Source organism: Eptesicus fuscus, chromosome 6 (genome assembly GCF_027574615.1).
Source record: "Eptesicus fuscus isolate TK198812 chromosome 6, DD_ASM_mEF_20220401, whole genome shotgun sequence".
Taxonomy (NCBI): Eukaryota; Metazoa; Chordata; class Mammalia; order Chiroptera; family Vespertilionidae; genus Eptesicus; species Eptesicus fuscus.
The window spans coordinates 22,595,902-22,616,204 of NC_072478.1; the positions used below are offsets into that span (position 1 = coordinate 22,595,902).

At 41.3% G+C, this 20,303-nt stretch overlaps 1 protein-coding gene and 1 pseudogene across 1 annotated transcript; both read left to right on the forward strand.

Moving 5' to 3' along the window:
• The first annotated feature begins 9,368 nt into the window (after window positions 1–9,368).
• LOC103304376 (cytochrome c oxidase subunit 7C, mitochondrial-like) lies at window positions 9,369–9,662 on the forward strand (annotated as a pseudogene).
• A 110-nt stretch (window positions 9,663–9,772) lies between these two features.
• LOC114226694 (zinc finger protein 791-like) lies at window positions 9,773–19,963 on the forward strand. Its single transcript, XM_028138628.2, is given in 3 exon segments — window positions 9,773–9,952; window positions 17,537–17,663; window positions 19,017–19,963. Coding segments are annotated over 3 exon segments (1,254 nt in total).
• Window positions 19,964–20,303: the final 340 nt, after the last annotated feature.

Genomic DNA, 20,303 nt, shown 5'->3' on the forward strand with positions numbered 1-20,303 from the left:
ACGCCCTACTGGGGATGTGCCCACAACCAAGGTACATGCCCTTGACCGGAATCGAACCTGAGATCCTCCACTGAGCCAAACTGGTTAGGGCTCCTAAGTACTCTTATGTGAAGAACTATTATTGTGGTTTTTATTTCCTAAGGATATATTTAAGTATTTTTGTAATTATGTAATTTCAGATTAATTTGTAATTTTGTCCTTTTAATCTTAATCATTATACACTGAGTGGCTAGATTATTATGATCTCTGAATGCATAATAATCTGGTCACTCAGTGTATATAATATATATATATATATATATATATATATATATATATATATATCTCAGTGAAATACATATAAAATCACTTACTCCTTAACAAAATATATGACACTTGTCTCCTTTATGAGTCACCTGAGGTTTATAAATTTAGGAATATTCTTAACACAAACCTAGCACGAGAAAAAGTATTTCTCTTATAATGAAGCTATTCCTGCTGAGTGAGTATGATCCTTTTTATTTTTATTTTTTAATATTTATTTAGAGAGAGTACCCTGGCTTGTTTGGGTCAATGGTTAGAGTGTTGGCTTGAGGACTGAATGTTTGCTGGTTCGTTTCTGGTCAAGGGCACATATCTTGGTTGTGGGTTACATTCCTGGCCCCCGGTGGGGTGAGTGCAGGAGGCTCCTAATCAGCATCTCTCTCACGTTGTTTCTCTCACACACTTTAACCTCTGCTCCTTCCAATCTATGTGAAAATCAGAGATGAAAATATCCTCGGGTGAGGAAAAAAACAAAATTGGAAAATGAAAAAGAAAAACCAGTGAGTTTTTCCACTTATTTATGCATTCATTGGTTGATTCTTGTGTGTGCCCTGACCCAGGACTGAACCTGCAACCTTGGCTTTTGGGGATGGCACTCTCACCAACTGACCTATCTGGCAAGGACAATAGTATGATCTTGATGTTAATTTTCAACATCCTGCTCAGGCCAGGCAGTTTAAATGGAAAATATACCTAATTTAGCACAAGAAATGTTATGAAACATGGGATAAAAAGTGATGGCTTTTATTTCATTGAAGATCCAAAGAAATCCAGACTTCATCCCTGTCCAAGTCACTCTAGGCTGTGATATATAGGCATGAAATAAAAAAGTTCTTGCACTCCTGGTGTTTATGTTTTTGTGGGGTAAGAGTGATGGTTCAATGAGAAAGCTTTGGTTTTTAACAAAATAAAGGTGTTGAAGGTAGGGAAACAGGGACAGGCGAGATAATAGGGAACTGTGGAGGAGGATATATCTTCATTACGGGGGTTAGGGGCCTCAGTGAATGGGAAAGTCATCATTGATCATCTTCTCCACCTAAAACATCTTAAATAGTTGTGGATCTGCTTGAATGTGGATTTAAACAATGGGCAACATTACCCAAAGTTCTGTCTCCCTGGGATTGACAGCAATGGCTTTCCAGAAAGGTATGGACAGGGTTGTAGGTTTCTGAGCATGTGCTCTTTGATTAAGAATGTGGACATGGGTATGTGACATGAGGGACTTAGTGCTTGAGGACATAATACTTTTTGGTACTGATTTTCTATTTAATAGCAATGGAAATAATTTGAAATTTTCTTTGGAATGATATATCATTTTGCTACTATTCAAACTTAGTGACCAACTTGTGTTCCTTATGAAACCTTTTGAGTTCCTCCCAGTTGAAAAGAAATTCTGGTCATCTGCACAGTTGTAGCCCATCATGAGTTTTTTGTGAGTAAAGTGGTTCCTGTGTATGCCAAGGTGATTTCATGGTTAACATGGCAGAAAACTATTGTTGTTTAGAGGACAATGATCTAAGGAAAAATTGAGGTGAACTGCAGACAGGCAGTATCAGCAAAGCAGGTAGATTTTCTGTGCCTTTTAGAAGTAGCTGAAAGTTTTTTGTATCCAGCTACAGGTGACTTGTAAATTCAAAAGGGACTATATAGTAAATCTGAGAAGTTCACCTAACTGGGCATGTCATAGTGCATAGTCACACCTCAGGCCTATATCTTCCTTAGTAAATGGTTTATATTTGCCCTAAGCAAGCCCTGTACAATATTCTTACGGGTCTAGGTTAGCACACTTAAAAAATATATTTTTTTTATTGATGTCAGAGAGGGAGAGGCAGAAACATCAATGATGAGATAGGATTATTGATTGGCTGCCTCCTGCAAGCCCCCCACTGGGGATCAAGCCCACATCCTGGCATGTGCCCTTGATCAGAATCAAACTGGGGACTCTTCAGTTCACAGGCCCATGCTCTACCCACTGAGCCAGACTGGCTAGGGCATGAAAACGCTTTAATACACCTTTGAGATTCCAGAATAATCCTCTTTTCTAGACCCCTCAGAATGAGCATGTGATTTTGTTGCCTATATACCATCCCTATTATCTATAAACTAGAAGCCTGATGCACGAAGACTTGTGCTAGAATGGGCTTTCCTTTCCCTGGCTGCCGGCACCTTTCCACTCAGGCCCTGGACCCGCTCTGGGAGCCGCCTCTTTCTGCTCTGGCTCTGCCTTCCCACGCTGCCCAGAGGCCCTGAGAGACCAGGGGTGGGGCAGAACGCCTGTGTATGCAAATTAACTGCATCTTTGTTGGGTTAATTTGCATATCACTCCTGATAGGCTGGTGGCATAGCAGAGGTACAGTCAATTTACATGTTTGTCTATTAGGTAAGATGTTAATTTTTAATTCAATCAGAGATATCCCTACCTTACTTTTTCCCACCTCCTTAGCCTCCTGCCAACAGTGGGTTTCATGTAATCTTATGTTCCCTTTGATTCAAAATGCATAAAAAGAAACAACTGCAAAACTGCCCATCTCTGGACCATTTTCTCTCTCCACTGAGAACTTATTTCCAGGCATGTCTTCATTTTGCCTCAAACTTTTTTTTTCTTTTCTTTCAAAAATATTGTTATTTTAATACTCCTGAGAATATGTTTATTGATTTTTTGTTTTACTAATCCAATTTTTCCCATTGGGTTTTAGAGAGTGGAAGGGAGGGAAGGAGAGAGAGAAACATCAATGTGAGTGAGAGAGACACATTGGTTGCTCACCTCCTGCACAGGGATCCAACCTGCAACCCATGTATACTCCCTTGACTGAAAGTCAAACCTGAGCCCCTTTGGTGCATGGGACAAAGCTCTAATCACTGATCTATGCCAGTATGTAATGTTAAGGGTTTTTTTCCTCTATTTTTTTTTTTTTACAATATACAAAATAAATGTATTACCAGATTGTAGATGAAAATAGCCATTTACATGCAATAAACATTAATATTTCAAGAAAAACAATTTAAATATAATATTACCAAAACTGTACTAACATAGTATAATATCACAAAAGTTATAGGAGATATTAAAAGTCTACAAATAACAGGATTACTTCTAAAATATTTTCTCCTCTGGCTCTATTTTTGTTCATCAGTTTATGTTCATTATATTCCACAAATGAGTGAGATCATATGATATTTATCTTTCTCCGACGGGCTTATTTCGCTTAGCATAATGCTCTTCAGGTCCATCCATGCTGTTGCAAATGGTAAGAGTTCCTTCTTTTTTACAGCAGCATAATCCACTGTGTAGCTGTACCACAGTTTTCTAATCAACTCATCTGCTGATGGGCACTTAGGCTGTTTCCAAGTCTTAGCTATGGTAAATTGTGCTGCTATGAACATAGGGTTGCATATATCCTTTCTGATTGGTGTGTGTTGTTGATTTTTGAGAGAGAAAGGGAGAAAGAGAGAGGGAGAACCACGATGTGAGAAAGAAACATCAATCTGTTTCCTCTTTTACGTGCCCAGATATGCAATGGAACCCCCAACCTAGGTACGTGCCCTGACCAGGAAGTGAATCTACAATCTTTTTGGTATATGGGATGCCAGGCCATAAATTCCTATATAATAAAAGGGTAATATGCAAATTGACCCTAATGGAACCACCAGGATGACCACTTGACCAGTCACTACGAGGCGCACTGACCACCTCTTTCCCTTCCCCTGGCTGGCAGGCTCCCATCGCCCAATGGTGAGTGAAGAACTGGGGGTGGGTGGCAGGGGACACAGTGGTGCCAGAGCAAGGCCCCCACCCCGCCATTGCCCCCCACACAGGGCGACCCACAGTGGGGGTGGGGGGCTGGCAAGTGGGCAGGAATGGCTGACTTCTCGGTCCCTCCCCCCGGCTGACAGGCTCTGATCACCTGATGGCGAATGGGGAACTGGGGGTAGAGGGTGACGCCAGCTTCCGGCAGCCCGGGAAGATGACCCTGATCACAGGCCAGACCTAGGGACCATACTCATGCACGAATTTCATACACCAGGCCTCTAATATTTTAATAAAAATTGGCCATTTCCAATAAACAATGTATACCCATCAATAAAAGAGCACCATTAACAAACTAAATTTGCCATATGGCTATGATTTAAAAGGAAAAAAAACAACTAGTAGGCACTCAAGCACATCAATAAACTTCAATATTAAAATCACACTCCTTATGGATTCTGAATTGACACTGAAATAAACACGAATGCCAATCTAGGTCACAGGACTTCTATAGAAGCATCTGTCCTCAAAGGCATTCCAGTTTGAGACTCAATTTCAGAATAAGGCATAACAAACAGGCGGAAGTTATACAAGGTGAACAGGGATTCTAAAATTCCCAACATACTCTGAACCAGAAAAAAAAATTTAGACTTTTAAAAAAATTATTTTTTCTTTAAATAATTGCCAAGACTGGAATCAAAGATGAATGAAAGGCACAACAGTTTTGCTCTGGTTTTGTGGTACGTGTTCTTTGATTTTGTACTTTTTGTTTTTTTTACAAATACAAATTAAACATGAAAAGCACTGTACTTCCAAAAAACCCCTAACAACTCAAGAAAAGCTTATCCAGTTGCATTATAAATATGTAAAACTTCTCAGAACTTAAATTTCAATAGTAAAAACAGTCGGTTTTAGATTGTATTGTGGTCACATATCAGAAGAAAGAATTCCACTAATACCTTTTATTCAGTTTTTAAACATGCAAGCAAGAATTAAAGTTCTCAATTTTTTCAATGCCAGTTTCTGCACACCAGAAGTTAGTCATGAGTCAAAAGAAGAAACAATTTGGATGATTCCTCCCTTCAAAATATTTATTAAATTCTGTATTTTTCAAAGGTATTTGATACATATCCTATATAATAAAAGCCTAATATGCAAATTGTCCCCTCTGGTGGTCATTCAACTGGGAGTTTGAGTGGGAGACTGGGAGTTTGACTGTCCACTATGACGTGCACTGACCACCAGAGGTGGCACAGAACATGACAGGTGTTGGCAACATGGCGCTGGCAGCAATGAAGGCGCTGCCGGTCCTGATGGGCCCCGATGAGCGGCGGGATGGTGGAGCAGGTGAGCAGGTGGCACCAAGCCAAGGTGGGTGCGAGTGGGCCTGATTGCCCCACCGATTACCTGGCAGATGGCGACCAGCCGCGGTGGTGGGGAGCGGGGCTGCCACCCAGCTCCCAGGCACTGAGGGAGAAAGGGCAAATAGCAATATTAAAATATTTCTTCTAATTATTTTCCTTTCAATGTGTATGAATCTGTGCACCAGGCCACTAATATCTACAGCAGTGATAGGCAACCTTTTGAGCTTGGTGTGTCAAACTTCGCCAAAAAACTGAGCATAACTCGGGTAGTGTGTCACTTTGAGGAAAAAACATTATTTCGCAAATGTTTCATCCTCAGTAGCAGCAAATGTTTCATCCTTGGCATGCAGCTGCCTCAGCGACCGCGTGTCATCAGAAATGGCTACGCGTGTCAGTGCTGAAACGCGTGTCATAGGTTCGCCATCAATGATCTACAGTAATAAAACCGAAAGATTCAAATTGACTGTACCTCTGCAACACCCACCAGCCAATCAGGAGAGAGTATGCAAATTAACCCAACAAAATGGCCAGTTAATTTGCATGTGCAAGCACGGAGCGAAGACTGAAGACTGAAGGCTCCACTGCGGCCATAGCCAAGCCTGAAGGCTGAAGGCTTGGCTCTGCTGCAGCCACCTGGGCTCACAGCTGCGCTGTGGCTTTGTCTGGATAGACGTCTGGTCTAATTAGCATATTACCCTTTTATTGTATAGATTAATCATACTTCTACACTTTTGGTCTCAGCCCTGAAAATCCATTTGGCTTACTCAAAATAATAGAATAGGCCTTTTACTATTCCTACCCACACTCAAGGTAAAAAAGGAAACAGGACTTTATTATTTCTTTTTATTAATCCTCACCCGAGGATATTTTTCCATTGATTTTTAGAGAGAGTAGAAGAGAGAGGGAGAGACTGAGAGGGGAAAACATTGATGTGAGAGAGATACTATCTATTGCTTGCCTCCTGCAAGTACCCCTGGGGTTTGAGCCTACAACTGAGACACATGCCCTGATCCAGAATCAACCCCAAAACCCTTCAGTCCACAGGCCCATGCTCTACTCACTGAACGAAACCGGCTAGGGAACAAGACTTTACTATATGAGATGTAACAATGAATATCTTATTTCTCCTAAAGCCACTTGTCTCTAGCATATTTTAAAATATACTGTGTTTCAAGTCGCAGTGATGAAATACATTTTTATTCATTATAAACCTCAGACTAGCATAAAATGAATAAATGTTTAAAGGTGACAAACTCAGGGTGAGGCAGCAGTGACCTAGGACACATAGAAAAGTTACCCAAGAGGAACCTCCACTCAAAGGGCTTCCCATAGGATGTCTGTGCCCAGGAAAGGTTCTCAAAAGAGGCACAAAGACTTTATGCAAAGGAGGTCCAGGTGGTTATCAGCTACTGTTCTCTCATGTAAAATATCCACACACATGCAATAAACCTTTTAAACATAGCCATTCATTGATTGTGGGAAAATGATAAACTATTTAAAATACTAAGTCTGTTTTATTAAAAAGGAGAGAACAGGGAGAATCAAGATGGTGGGGTAGGTAAACGGCAGTACTTGCCATCTCCCACAACCACATAAAAATTACAACTAAAATACAGAACAACCATCTTTCAGAACCACCTGAAAGGGAAGTAAAGAAGAAAGCACATTACAACTAGGGAAGTAAAGAAGAAAGCACATTGAGACTAGTAGGAGGGGTGGAGGCGCGGAATGGGCTGGTCTGACACCCACATGTGCCTTTGTTTTAATCAGGAGGGACGACATCCTCTCTGGAGAGACTGCAAGTGAGGAGCAAGGGGTCACACCCCTACACCAGACCCCCCAGCCCAGGGTTCCAGAGCTGGGAAGAGAAGTCCCCACAACTACAGGCTGCAAAAACCAGCAGGGATTTTGGCTGAGTGACATGGAGGTTGGTGGAATCCCAGGTGTTCCTATTTTTTAATATATTTTTATTGATTTCAAAGAGGGAGAGAGAGATAGAAACATCAATAATGAGAGAGAATCATTGATTGGCTGCCTCCTGCATGCCCCCAACTGGGGATTGAGCCTGCAACCTGGGCGTGTGCCCGTGACTGGAATTGAACCTGGGACCTTTCAGTCCGCAGTCCAACACTCTATCTACTGAGCCAAACCAGCTAGGACCTAGGTGTTGCTCTTACAGGGCCCATGCACAAACTTACACAGTCCCGCTTCTTCCAAGCTCCAGTGCTGGGGGACCTAGACACATGTGGGAAGGAACTGGATTGTCTGGCATCAGGGCAGGAACTTGGGGGTGGTTTTCTCCCAGATGGGGTGCTAGCAGGGGTCATTGTTCCTGTGCTGGGACCTCCCCTGTGGCAGGACTGACTGGCAGCCATATCTGAGTCTCCATCTGCCCCAACCAATTTGCAACTCCACCCAAGCTGTGTGCAGCACCTTTTATTTTTTTTCTTAATTATTTATTTTTTTACAATATACAAAATAAATCTACTACCAGATTGTAGCCACTTACATGCAATAAACATTAATATTTCAAGAAAAATGATTTTAAATATAATAATGTTGCATGCAATAAACATTAATATTTCAAGGAAAAAAGATTTTAAATCCTATCTAATAAGGAGGAAATGTGCTAATTGACCTTCACACCATCACAAAGATGGGGCGCCCACAGCCAATAATGAGGGAGTATGCTAATTGACTGCCATGTTCTCAAAGATGGTGGCGCCCACAGCCACAAGATGGCAGTGCTCAGTCCCCTCAGCCCTGCCAGGGCAGCAGGCGCGTGGCATGGCCGGGTCTGCCTCCAGGCAGGTCTGGCCACTCCGTGCACCTGCCTCCAGAGTCCCCCAGTCCCCTCAGCGCCCCCAGCTGCCTAGGGCCGGCCTGAGGCACAGGCAAGACTCAGATGGCGGGTGCCCAGCAGCCCAGAGCTGCCCGAGGCTCAGGTAACCAGGGCTGGCCAAGGATTGCGCAGCTGGCAGTGGCAGCAGCAGGGGTGTGATGGGGGCGTCGCCTTCCCCTGATTGCCTGGTCGCCTCCCGCCCCTGAGGTTTCCCAGACTATGAGAGGGGGCAGGCCGGGCTGAGGGACCCCCCTCCAGTGCATGAATTTTCATGTACCGGGCCTCTAGTGATAAATAAATGTTGATTTATGGCATTTTTGTTAAAGCAACACGAGTTGGCTAAGACATTTGGATTTCTAGTTACACTGTTCACTGGCATTAAGAATGTAACTCAGTAAGGGTCCTTTTCCCACAAGTTAAAATGGCCATGGTTACTTGTATATAATTAATAGGGCCACCTTGCTACACAACTCCAGGGGGTACCATTCACATAGAATACAAATGCAGTCTTGGAAACACTTAATTATAATACTATTACCTCTAGACAATGGAATACTATGGTCATTAAAAAGTCACACTTTCGAGAAATGTTTAATGGTGTGAGAAATTAAGTATAGAAAAGTGGGATGAAAACTTATATATGGTATGAGTCCTATTTTGTTTAAAAATAATTGAGATTCGAAGGAATGACATCAAATGTTAACAGTGGTTGCCACTTTTTGGTGAGGTTACTGGCATCCTTCTTACTGCTCTGCAGTGTGCACATTTTCAATAGTAATCACGTGGAAAGAGAGGGTCCTTGTTCCTCTCCATTCTCATCACTGATGGGTGGTCTCTTTATTGTAATCGCCCTTTGACATTATTCTATGAGAGGTGATCAGTGCCACCAAGAGAGCCTAGTCAATGTATGAGCTTCTTTCTCGATTGGGGTCACATGGAACTTGCTGGCCTCGACCAGAGGGGCAAGTGTGTGTCCCTGGACAGAGAAGGCGGGAGGAGGCCTACCAAGGAGGGGCTTTAAAAGACTCAGGGAGATGAAAAAACGTCTGGCGTGATACCGCCATTTCTCCTGCTTCGGTTTCCGCACCTTCGCTGGGCTTCCAACAGGAAAATGTTGGACCAAAGCATTCAGTGGGTCAAAACCTCTGTGGTCCGTAGGAGCCACTATGAGGAGGGCCCAGGGAAGAAAGTGGCGGTTACTAGCTATGATGACTTTATACTTTGGATCAGGATTTGCTGTCCCTTTTTTTATAGTAAGACACCAACTGCTTAAAAAATCAGGATGTTTAATCCATGATACAGATATGAAGAGGAGCATTTTAAGAGGTGCAGTCTCCTTGAAAAATACATCAAAATGTTGAACTCAACATACTAGGTGTGTTTGTAAATAAACTTATGGCATGAAAAAAAAAAAAAAAGATCCAGGGAAAGTGAGTTTTGTTTGCTTTGGCTTCTAGGAAGAAAAGCAATTTCTATGCCAAGGCACGGGTGGGATAGAAGCCCAAACCAGGAGAAATGGCAGGGTTGTACAAGAGGAAGGAGGAGGGAGATGAGAACGAGGTCCTTTTTGGTTCCACTCGAGGTGGATGCTTAAGACTGAAAGGAGATTTGATGGAGAAGGAAAGGCCTACTTTGCAACCCCTGCCCCCACCCCGGATTCCGACTGTGTTTGTGATGGCCTATGAGTTAGACCTGGTTTGTTTGGTCTGCTTGTGTCTACGTTAGCTCCCTCCCCAACAGCTGGCCCAGCGGTGGCCGTTGTGTACATGCTGTCTTGCACAAAGAAACAAATGAAATTGCCATAAAAATCATGATCCCTGCCCTACATAACTGATAGGGTTGTTGATGGGTCAAAACAAGATAATAGGCATGCTGGTGCTCTGTCAGATGCAAATGGGCATACCAGTTAGCAGTGCATTCCTGGCTGGGTCTCTGCAGCGTCAGCCTCTCGGCTTAACCCTCGTGGCAGAACTTTTCTCATCCTAGCAGAGCCAGGTCCCTTGTTAGTGTTTCCTGGTGCTCACAGGGCCGCACTCATTCTTGGCTGCTGACCTGGGGGTCAGTTCTTTGTCACTCTGAGTGCTGCCCCCTTGGGAAGATGGGAACTCACTTCTTAGAGAAGCTTTGCAAAATTCTCCCAAACATACCCTGCCTGCCACAGGATTGAGCCACTAGCTGGGAGTGGGAAGAAAAGCATTGATTAACTATGCTAATTGCTAGATCCTCATACGAATAAAAATTCACAGAGACAAAAAAGTAGAATGGTTGTTGCCAGGAGCTTCAGTGAGGAGAATGAGGTGTTGTGTTTAATGGGAGATAGTTTCACTTTTGTAAGATGAAAGTAGTCTTGGAGATTCATTTTACAATGCCAACATCCTTCTCCCGGCTGCATTTTTTTTTTAAATCTTGAAAATGTGAATTTTATGGTGTGTGCGTAAAATTTCAAAGCAAGACAGCGAAAACACAACCTACAGAATGGAAGAATTTTTCAAATATACCTGATGAGAAACTTGCATCAAAAATATCTAAAGACCTCTTATAACTTAACTATAGAAAGTAAAAAAACAAAAACTCAATTTAAAAATGACAGAGGATTAAGTACACCTTTTCCCAAGGAAGTTAAACAAATGGTTAGGAATACATGAAAACTGCTGGACATCATTAATCATCCACAAAATGCCAAAGTGAAATGAAGGCAAAACCCCAATGAGATACCACTTCACAACCACTAGGGTAGCTAGAATAAAAAGGTGAGATAGTAACAAACATTGTCAAGGACATGTGGAGATATTTGAACCCTGATACACAGGTGGTGCAATATAAAATGGAAATGTAGCCACTGTGGAAAAACATCTGGGAGATTCTCAAAAATTAAACCCAGAATTATCATATGATCCATTCATTTCTCTCACAAGTACATGCCCAGGAAAAATGAAAACACATGTTCAAAAGAAAAGTTGTACATGAAGTCTAGAGCAACATTATTCATAGTAACCCAAATGTGGAAACAAATCAAATGTGCATTAACAAGTGAATAGATAAATAATATGTGTTTATTCCATCCAATGGAATATTATTCAGCCATGAAAACAAATGAAGTATTGGTATATGATACAAATGATGACTTTGAAAAAATTATGCTATGCCAGGGAAGTAAATTCCAAAGACCATGATAATCAAATTCCTTTCTGAAAGCCCTGGAATCTATAGAGACAGAAAAAAAAAAAAAAAAAAAAGGGCCAGGGATAAGAGAGGAAGAAGGGAAGATTGGAAGTTATAACTAATGCATAGAAGATTTATTTTTTGGGGGTAATGAAAATATTCAAAACTGGACTGCAGTGATGACTGCACATACAGGGTGTTCTCCCAAAATGTATACATACTTAAACAGCTGATAGCTCAATTTTGAAAATGAAATGTATTTTAATAAAAAATGCCTTTATAGCCGAAACTGGTTTGGCTCAGTGGATAGAGCATCGGCCTGTGGACTGAAAGGTCCCAGGTTCGATTCCAGTCAAGGGCATGTACCTTGGTTGTGGGCACATCTCCAGTAGGGGTTGTGCAAGAGGCAGCTGATCGATGTTCCTCTATCATCGATGTTTCTAACTCTCTATCCCTCTCTCTTCCTCTCTGTAAAAAATCAATAATAAAAATATATATTTTTTAAAAAATGCCGCCCTAACCGGTTTGGCTCAGTGGATAGAGCGTCGGCCTTCGGACTCAAGGGTCCCAGGTTCGATTCCAGTCAAGGACATGTACCTTGGTTGCGGGCACATCCCCAGTAGGGTGTGTGCAGGAAGCAGCTGATCGATGTTTCTCTGTCATCGATGTTTCTAACTCTCTATCCCTCTCCCTTCCTCTCTGTAAAAATCAATAAAATATATTTTTTAAAAAATGCCTTTATAATTACTCAAAGTGTGTGTATACATTTGGGGGGAGGACACCCTATATATGTAAATGAATTTCATGCACTGGGAGGGGGTGTTCCTCAGCCCAACCTGCACCCTCTCCAATCTGGAACCACTTGAGTGGTGTCCGACTGCTGGTTTAGGCCTGATCCCACAGGCCATCCCTCTCACAATCCAGAACTGCTGACTCCCAACCACTCACCTGCCTGCCTGCCTGATTTCCCCTAACTGCTTCTGCCTGCCAGCCTGATAACCCCCTAACCATTCCCCTGCCATCCTGATTGATGCCTAACTGCTCCCCTGCTGGCCCAGTTGCCCCCAAGTGCCCTCCTCTGCTGGCCTGGTCACCTCTAACTACCCTCCCCTGCCGGCCTGATTGCCCACAACTGTCCTCCCCTGCCGGCAATCTTGTGGCTGTGGGCACCACCATCTTTGAGGGCATGGCAGTCAATTAGCATATTCCCTCCTTATTGGCAGTGGGCATGCCATCTTTGTGACAGCGTGAGGGTCAATTAGCATATTCCCTCTTTATTAGATAGGATAGCCTGAAAACCATTGAATTGTACACTTTGAATGCACACTTTAACAAGGTGTAGTGCATAGTATTTGGATTACATCTCAATGAGAGTTGTTCATATAAGTAAATAAATGCATGAACAGTTTTGCAATCCAATCTCTCAGGCATATTATTTCCAGGTTAATCAACACACCTATCACCTCACATATTTTTTTGACAGATGGTGATGTCACATTAAATGTCTGTGTTTCTAAACAAGGTCAGAGTTCCATGAGTGGACTCATAGGCTTACCGCCAAGCCCTTGACGCCTAGAGAATATAAAGACCCTCTTGTCCAGTGTGGCTTGGCCCTGGCCACCCTCTTGTCTGTACTTATTTGCTCCGTCTGTGTGAGAAACACGCTCACCTGTCCAAACTCAAATAATGGATTTGGAGATGCAAAGTGCAACAAAGGCTACTTTTTTTTTTTTTTTTTATTTCAAGGAATTTATATTCTTCACTCAGATTTCATGCTTTTAAAATATAACTATATAGTATTCAATTATAAATACTTAAAAAAACATTTACCACTAATTACCCCAAACAATGAAAATTTTAAATTTCTTTTTATAAATTTATTTTATTTATTTTTTAAATTACTTTATTGATTAAGGTATTACATATTTGTCATCAACCCCCCCCATTCCCTTCCCAAACCCCCCCACACGCATGCCCCCCTCCCCCTGTTGTCCGTGATCACTGGTTAGGCTCATATGCAAGCACACAAGTCCTTTGGTTGATCTATCTCCCTTGTCCCCACCCTCCCCTACCTTCCCTCTGAGGTCTGACAGTCTGATCAATGCTGTTCTTGTTCTTCAGTCTATGTTGTTCATCATTTACCCTAGATGAGTGAGCTCATGTGATACTAGGAATACACTTATAGGAACCGAAAATGAGACAAGCAATAATAGTTATGCTGAGAGGCAAATGAATTAGTCTATAGTGAGTTTCTTTCTGGGCCAACAGTTCTTTTGAGTCCCGGTTTCTATGTCAAACAGTTGTTTATGTGTTCATAACAGCAATGATATTTCAGTTCTGGATGGTGGACAAATGGTGGTAATGCAGGTCCGACCCTCTCTGGTTTGGTCTGGGCAATCTGCAGTGACGCACATCTGCTGACTGCTTGTATGGCAAGGCATGGTCAGCGTCTTCCATCTCTGGACTGTTTCTCTTCTGACTTCAGGGCTGGAGCACTCCTGTCAATTCCTCTCTGTTGCAGGAATCCACATGGTCTCAGAGTTGTTTTCTGAAAATATACAAACATATTCTCGACCAAAAGTTAATAAAGGAATATTTTCTATAAATTTGACTTGCGATCCTTTTTCATTTTTTTGCCCAAACGATTTTCCTTTGGCTTGTTTTGACACGATGTATGTTTTACCTGGGTGTCTTGCTGTTAGCATTACAAATGAAAGTTAATTTTCTAAAGTAAAAATTTTCTAGATGTAATTTATTTACAGGATATTTTTCCTTACATGATATTCTTCTACTATCCCCCCTTTTTTGGTTTAAATATTGGGAGGCTTTTGGAAATTTTATGCTGTAATCTTGATAGCTTTTAAATTTAACTTTTTTGCACTAAAATGTGACTGCTTTAGGTTCATTATATGTTACCCAATTTTACCATGAGATGAACTACCAATAAAAATTTTAGTTAACACTTTAGGAACAGCTTTTTTGTCCAGTACAATTGATTTTTCTAGAGTATTTGCTTATTTTGATTGGCCAATTTAAATTAGTCTGAAAACTTGACTACTATTTTACTGTCAAATTTAATACTCTAACAACCATCTTGTTTTACCCTGTAATTATTAGTGGAGAGGATTATTTGCCTTCTTGAGTAGGTCCTGAGCATTCCTGGTGCTAGGATGGATTTAGATATCATAGACCCCAGTTCCCCAGATCATGGGTGCAAGACATCTCCATCAAGTCTTGTTGCAGTGAGAGGGCATCTGCTGTCGGCCATGTCTCTGTTACCTGGGTCCCGATTTGAGCTGGGCATGTGAAGCTGAGCAGCCATGGGGGCAGGAGATTTCCTTCAGCAGGGGTGAGGGTTCAGGCCCCTGCAAACTTGGGGGGGTGAAGGTCTGTGCCCCACCTCTGTTGACCCCCAAGTTCTCTCCTGATGGCCCCTATGCGACTGTGCCTGTCTTAGATTGTTCCTTCCCTGAGGAATCTTACCCGTCTCTGGCTAACCAGCCATCCTCTGGGGCCAAGCAGGGTGATGTGAGGCTTAGTTCTGTCTCCTTGGTTGCCTATGCCCCCATGGCCTCCACGTCCAGCACCTGCCTTGGGATCCCCTTGCCTGCTGGCAGGGTCCCAGCACTGATCACATATCTTGTGGAACCCAGGTTTCTTCTCCAAGGAGGCCCAGCTCACCCCACTGGGCGAGAGACAGATCCATGGTACCAGCCATCATGAGGTTTCAGCCTTGGCATGAACAGAAGCTCAGGCAACAGCTGTGGACAATTGGATTGTGAGAAGCGGGTCTCTCTTGGCCAAAAGGGCAAGAGGGGCCAATTTAGAATGCTCAGGTGCCTTCCCAGGGAGCCCTCTACACAGTGGAAGGGATTAAACCCTTTCATGTCCTTTTTAAATTGCTGCCAGACATTCAAAGAATTAGTTTGTAAGTTTGTTTGGGGTAATTGTATAATATGCTGTTGTAATTCTAAAATATCTAGAGATGTGTTACGTTTGTCTCCAAGCACCAAACAGATGATTTTTTTTTTTATCCCCACGGGTGTGAGGAACTATTATAAGTAATGGGGGTGATCCAAATCTGGGAAAAATTTTAATGACAGTGTAGAATAATATCATGTAAGGATATTCTTTGTTCTAGTCCATGGCAATACCCTTTCAAACTGGCTGTCTATTTCTTTTTGTATAGACAAGGTCTTAGTTACATTTTCTGCACTTCTACCATGGGCAAGTAGTGATAGTAGTGACACCCTTTCTTTGGTCAAAGGCTACATTTTTAATGGCGGTCTTGCAAGATCCAGTGTCTGGTAGGCAGGCACAACTCCCCATGTCTCCGCCCCATGGTTACAGCAAGCAAGTTATCCCGAGTGCACAGAGTCCCTCCCCATTGGCTGAGTACTTTGGGGTGCACAATCTCCTCTAACATTTCATTGTTTCCTAATGGGTTATTTTAAAAGTGTTCTAAAATTGGTTGGAAACAGCCCTGAGCACATGAGTACAGGGATTTTGTCATGCCTTCTTCCTTGTGTCTGAGCTGTAAGTTTTAAATAACTTTCCAATCTCATTACATTGGACAGAGAGAAGGAAGCACTGAGTCTGTGATAAATACTAAACAAGTAACAACAATGCTTCTCCACAAGCATATTTCCACTGAGCCAGCTGCCCCTGATTAGGGTAAAGGCCCGGAAGACTGGAGGACACATGGTCAGCTGACTTTGTTGGAAGTTGATTTTCATGGACCTCCTGGATTCTCATATTTGGTGCGGGACAAGAAGGAAAGACTTGCCGAAACCGGTTTGGCTCAGTGGATAGAGTGTCGGTCTGCGGACTCAAGGGTTCCAGGTTCAATTCAGGTCAGGGGCATGTACATTGGTTGCGGACACATCCCCGGTAGAGTGTGTGCAGGAGGTAACTGGTTGATGTTTCTCTCTCATCGATGTTTCTAGCTCTCAATCCCTCTCCCTTCCTCTCTGTAAAAAAATCAATAAAAATATATTTTTTTTAAAAAAAGAAGGAAACACTTACAATTTTTCACTATACTTTATTCATGAATCCTTTATACATATTTTGCCCTCTGCCTCCTGAAGTCTTGTAAATGGTGGGTAATAAGGAAGAAAATGAAAGAAATTTCTTTCACAAAGAGTCAGTGGTCTTGCCCTGACCAGTTTGGCTCAGTAGCTAGAGCATCAGCCTGTGGACTAAAGGGTCCCAGGTTCGATTCCAGTCAAGGGCATGTACCTAGGTTGCAGGCACATCCCCAGTAGGGGGTGTGGAGGAGGCAGCTGATCAATATTTCTCTCTCATCGATGTAAAAAAATCAATAAAATAAAATAAAGAGTACAATATCAATACTGATAAATTGCTGGAAACTGATCATTGTCACTAATAGAGATATGTGAACAGGGAATCCGGAAGGCTGGTCAACCTTAATTGCTCTGAAAGGTCAGAGCTAATCACTCATTGTTCAGTTGAGACATTGGTAGTTGAAGCAGCCTCCACCTGTTACTCTTTTGTAAATTCTTGCTGATTGGATATTATTGGAATTTCCTGCCTAAAGGATATGGGTGTATCTCATAACCTAATAAAAGAGATAGCAAAGCCAGAGCGGGGTGCAGTCCTCTCTTGGGCTCCTGCCTGGCCCCCAATATTCCCAAATTAATACTTTTCTAGTCTCTTTCATTTGTGTGCGGCCTTCTCCAGAACCCGAACCCTGAACCAGAACCCTGAAACACGCGGGATGTGAAAGGGGCTCCCACAATAAATCATGTTGATATTATAAAAAAAAAAGTCAGTGGTCTTAAAATGACAATATATGTTTCATCTCTAAAAATGACAATATATGTTTCAGTTATTTTCCTACATGCTCAGGACCCTAACAGTGGAGATAAATAAGATGTAAAGTGACCACAGGAAAAAGGTGTAAGTAATTTCCATGTGTTAATGATGGTATTAAATTTATGAGAAAGTAAGCGTGGACACAGAATATGTTTTTGATGATCAAATCATAAATGAGATGTTTGCAGATGAGTCATACATAACCTTCCTATAAATGGAGTCTAGGTGTCCAATTCTGTTGGTCTCACTCATCCTACTGTACACATATTGGGGATGTTTTAGGACTCAGTGGCCTTTGAGGATGTGGCTGTGAACTTCAGTCTGGAGGAGTGGGCCTTACTGGAGCCTTCACAGAAGAAATTCTACAGAGATGTGATGCGGGAAACCTTTAGGAACCTGGCCTCCATAGGTAAGGATGAGGACATTTCTTCAATTGTCAAGTAGAGAACAAGTGTTTCTTGTTCATCAGCATAATTCCATGTTGTGTAATGTGTAAGGGAAGATGGTAAATAAACTGAGCATGGTCACTGCTCATCATAGATCTAGAAGCTAATAAATTTGTTATAATTATAATGATTTGGAATAATTTTTCTGGTTCTGAATTTTAGGGGGGAAATGGAAAGATCCGTACATTGAAGATCAGTACAAAAACCTGGGGAGAAAACTAAGGTGAGTTGCAAAATAGAAAGCAGTGTCTCATGTGAGAATTCTCATTTGTTGTGAAATTTTTAAAAGAAGCAAATGAAACTAAGCAAATCCTGTTTAAAATGTCTTTCTTAGAAAGGCTTTACTATAACTACTTTCTTAAATGTAACATACATGTTCAGTTTGCAAATTTTATCACTTGGAATCTGTATTAGTAAACTGTATATATGAATATCACAGTTTGATAATAGCATGGGTGAAGTTTTCTTGGAGAGCATTCAATACATTCAATTTCAGACAATTTACACAAGACAGAATACCTAAACTTTTCCTATAAATCATAATAAATATAACGAATATGAAATCAATGATGTGCTTCTTGTTTTTTATAGAAGTTATATGGCAGAGAAACCCAGTGAAAGTAAAGAGAATAGTGAATGTGAAGAAAACTTCAACTTTATTTCAAATTTTAATCAAAAAAAGAAGACTGCTGGAGTAAAACCATATGAGCACAGTCCATGTGGAAAAGCCTTTGTGTGTCATTCATTCATTGATAGACTTACTAGATGTCACACTGGACAATATGAGTATCTGAAATACGGAGAGAAGCCATATAAATGTAAAGTATGTGGGAGAGCCTTTAGTTATCTACAGTACTTTGAACAACATGAAAGAAATCACAATGGAGGGAAAACCTGTAAATGTAAGGAATGTGGGAGAGTCTTTGTGTGCTTCAAAACCCTTCGAAAACACATGATAACACACGCTACAGATTCTTCTTATAAATGTAAGGAACCTGGAAGAGTCTTCAGTTGTTCAAATTCACTTCTATTATGTGAAAGAATGCACCCAGGAGAGAAACCCTATAAGTGTAAGCAATGTGGGAAAGCGTTCAGTATTTCTAGCTCTCTTCAAATGCATGAAATAACTCACATTGAACAGAAACCCTATGAATGTAAGGAATGTAGAAAAGCCTTCAGATATTATCGAAGTTTTCAAACACATAAAGAAATCACACTGGAGAGAAACCCTATGAATGTAAAAAATGTAGTAAAGCATTTATTTGTCTCAGTTATCTTAGAAAGCATGAAAGAATTCACATTGTAAAAACCCTAAGAGTGTAAAATATGTAATAAAGCATTCGGGTATCCTAGTTATCTTCACATACATGGAAGAACTCACACTGCAGAGAAACCCTATGAATGTAAAATATGTAGTAAAGAATTTAGTTGTCTCGGTTATCTCCAAAATCACAAAAGAACTCATAGTGGAGAGAAACCATATAGATGTAAAGAATGTGGAAAAGCCTTCAGGTGCTATCAAAGTGTTCAAACACATGAAAGAAGTCACACTGGAGAGAAACCCTATACATGTAAAATATGTACTAAAGCATTCAGGTGTCTGAGTGATCTTCGAAGATATGAAAGAACTCACAATGCACAGAAACGCTATGAATGTAAAATATGCAGTAAAGCGTTTAGATGTCCCAGTTATCTTCAAACACATGAAAGAAATCACCCAAGAGAGAAACCCTATGGATGTAAAATATGTAATAAAGCATTCATGTATCCCAGTTATCTTCAGAGACATGAACGAACTCATACTACAGAGAAGCCCTATGAATGTAAAATATGTAGTAAAGCATTTAGGTGTCTCAGTTATCTTCAGATACATGAAAGAAATCACACAGGAAAGAAACCCTATGGATGTAAAATATGTAGTAAAGCATTCATGTATTCCAGTTATCTTCAAAGACATGAAAGAACTCATACTGTAGAGAAACCCTAGGAATGTAAGGAATATGGAAAATCCTTCAGTTATCACACAAGCTTTCAAAGACACCTGACAGTGCACACAGGAGAGAAACCATATAAAAGTGTAGAATGTGATATAAGCTTCAGTTATCCCAGTTCCTTTCAAACACATGAAGGAACTCGCTGGATAAAAGCTCTTGAATGTAAACAGCATGGAAAAGACTTGAATTGGCCCTCATCCTTACATGTGAAAATTCCCATGGAGAGAAATAAACATGTAAGTAACATGAGACAGCTTAATAGAAATTAATCCATGTATAAGGTGCCAGGAAACTTTCAACACGAAGAAGTTTTTCTTGAGGTTGTAAATACATTGTATTTCTTAAACCTCTTTTTGAAGTGCATTATTGGACCTTGGATTTCTACTAATTGCTTTCAGAAATGAACATTCAGGTGAGATCATTCTAAGAGTTATCGTTCAACAATAGTACATAAGATTAATAGAGCTTTTCTATTAAGCCCTAGCCAGTTTGGCTCAGTGGATAGAGCATCAGCCTGTGGACTGAAGGGTCCTGGGTTCAATTCCGGTCACGGGCAGGTGCCCAGGTTATGGACTCGGTCCCCAGTAGCGGGTATACAGGAGGCAGCAA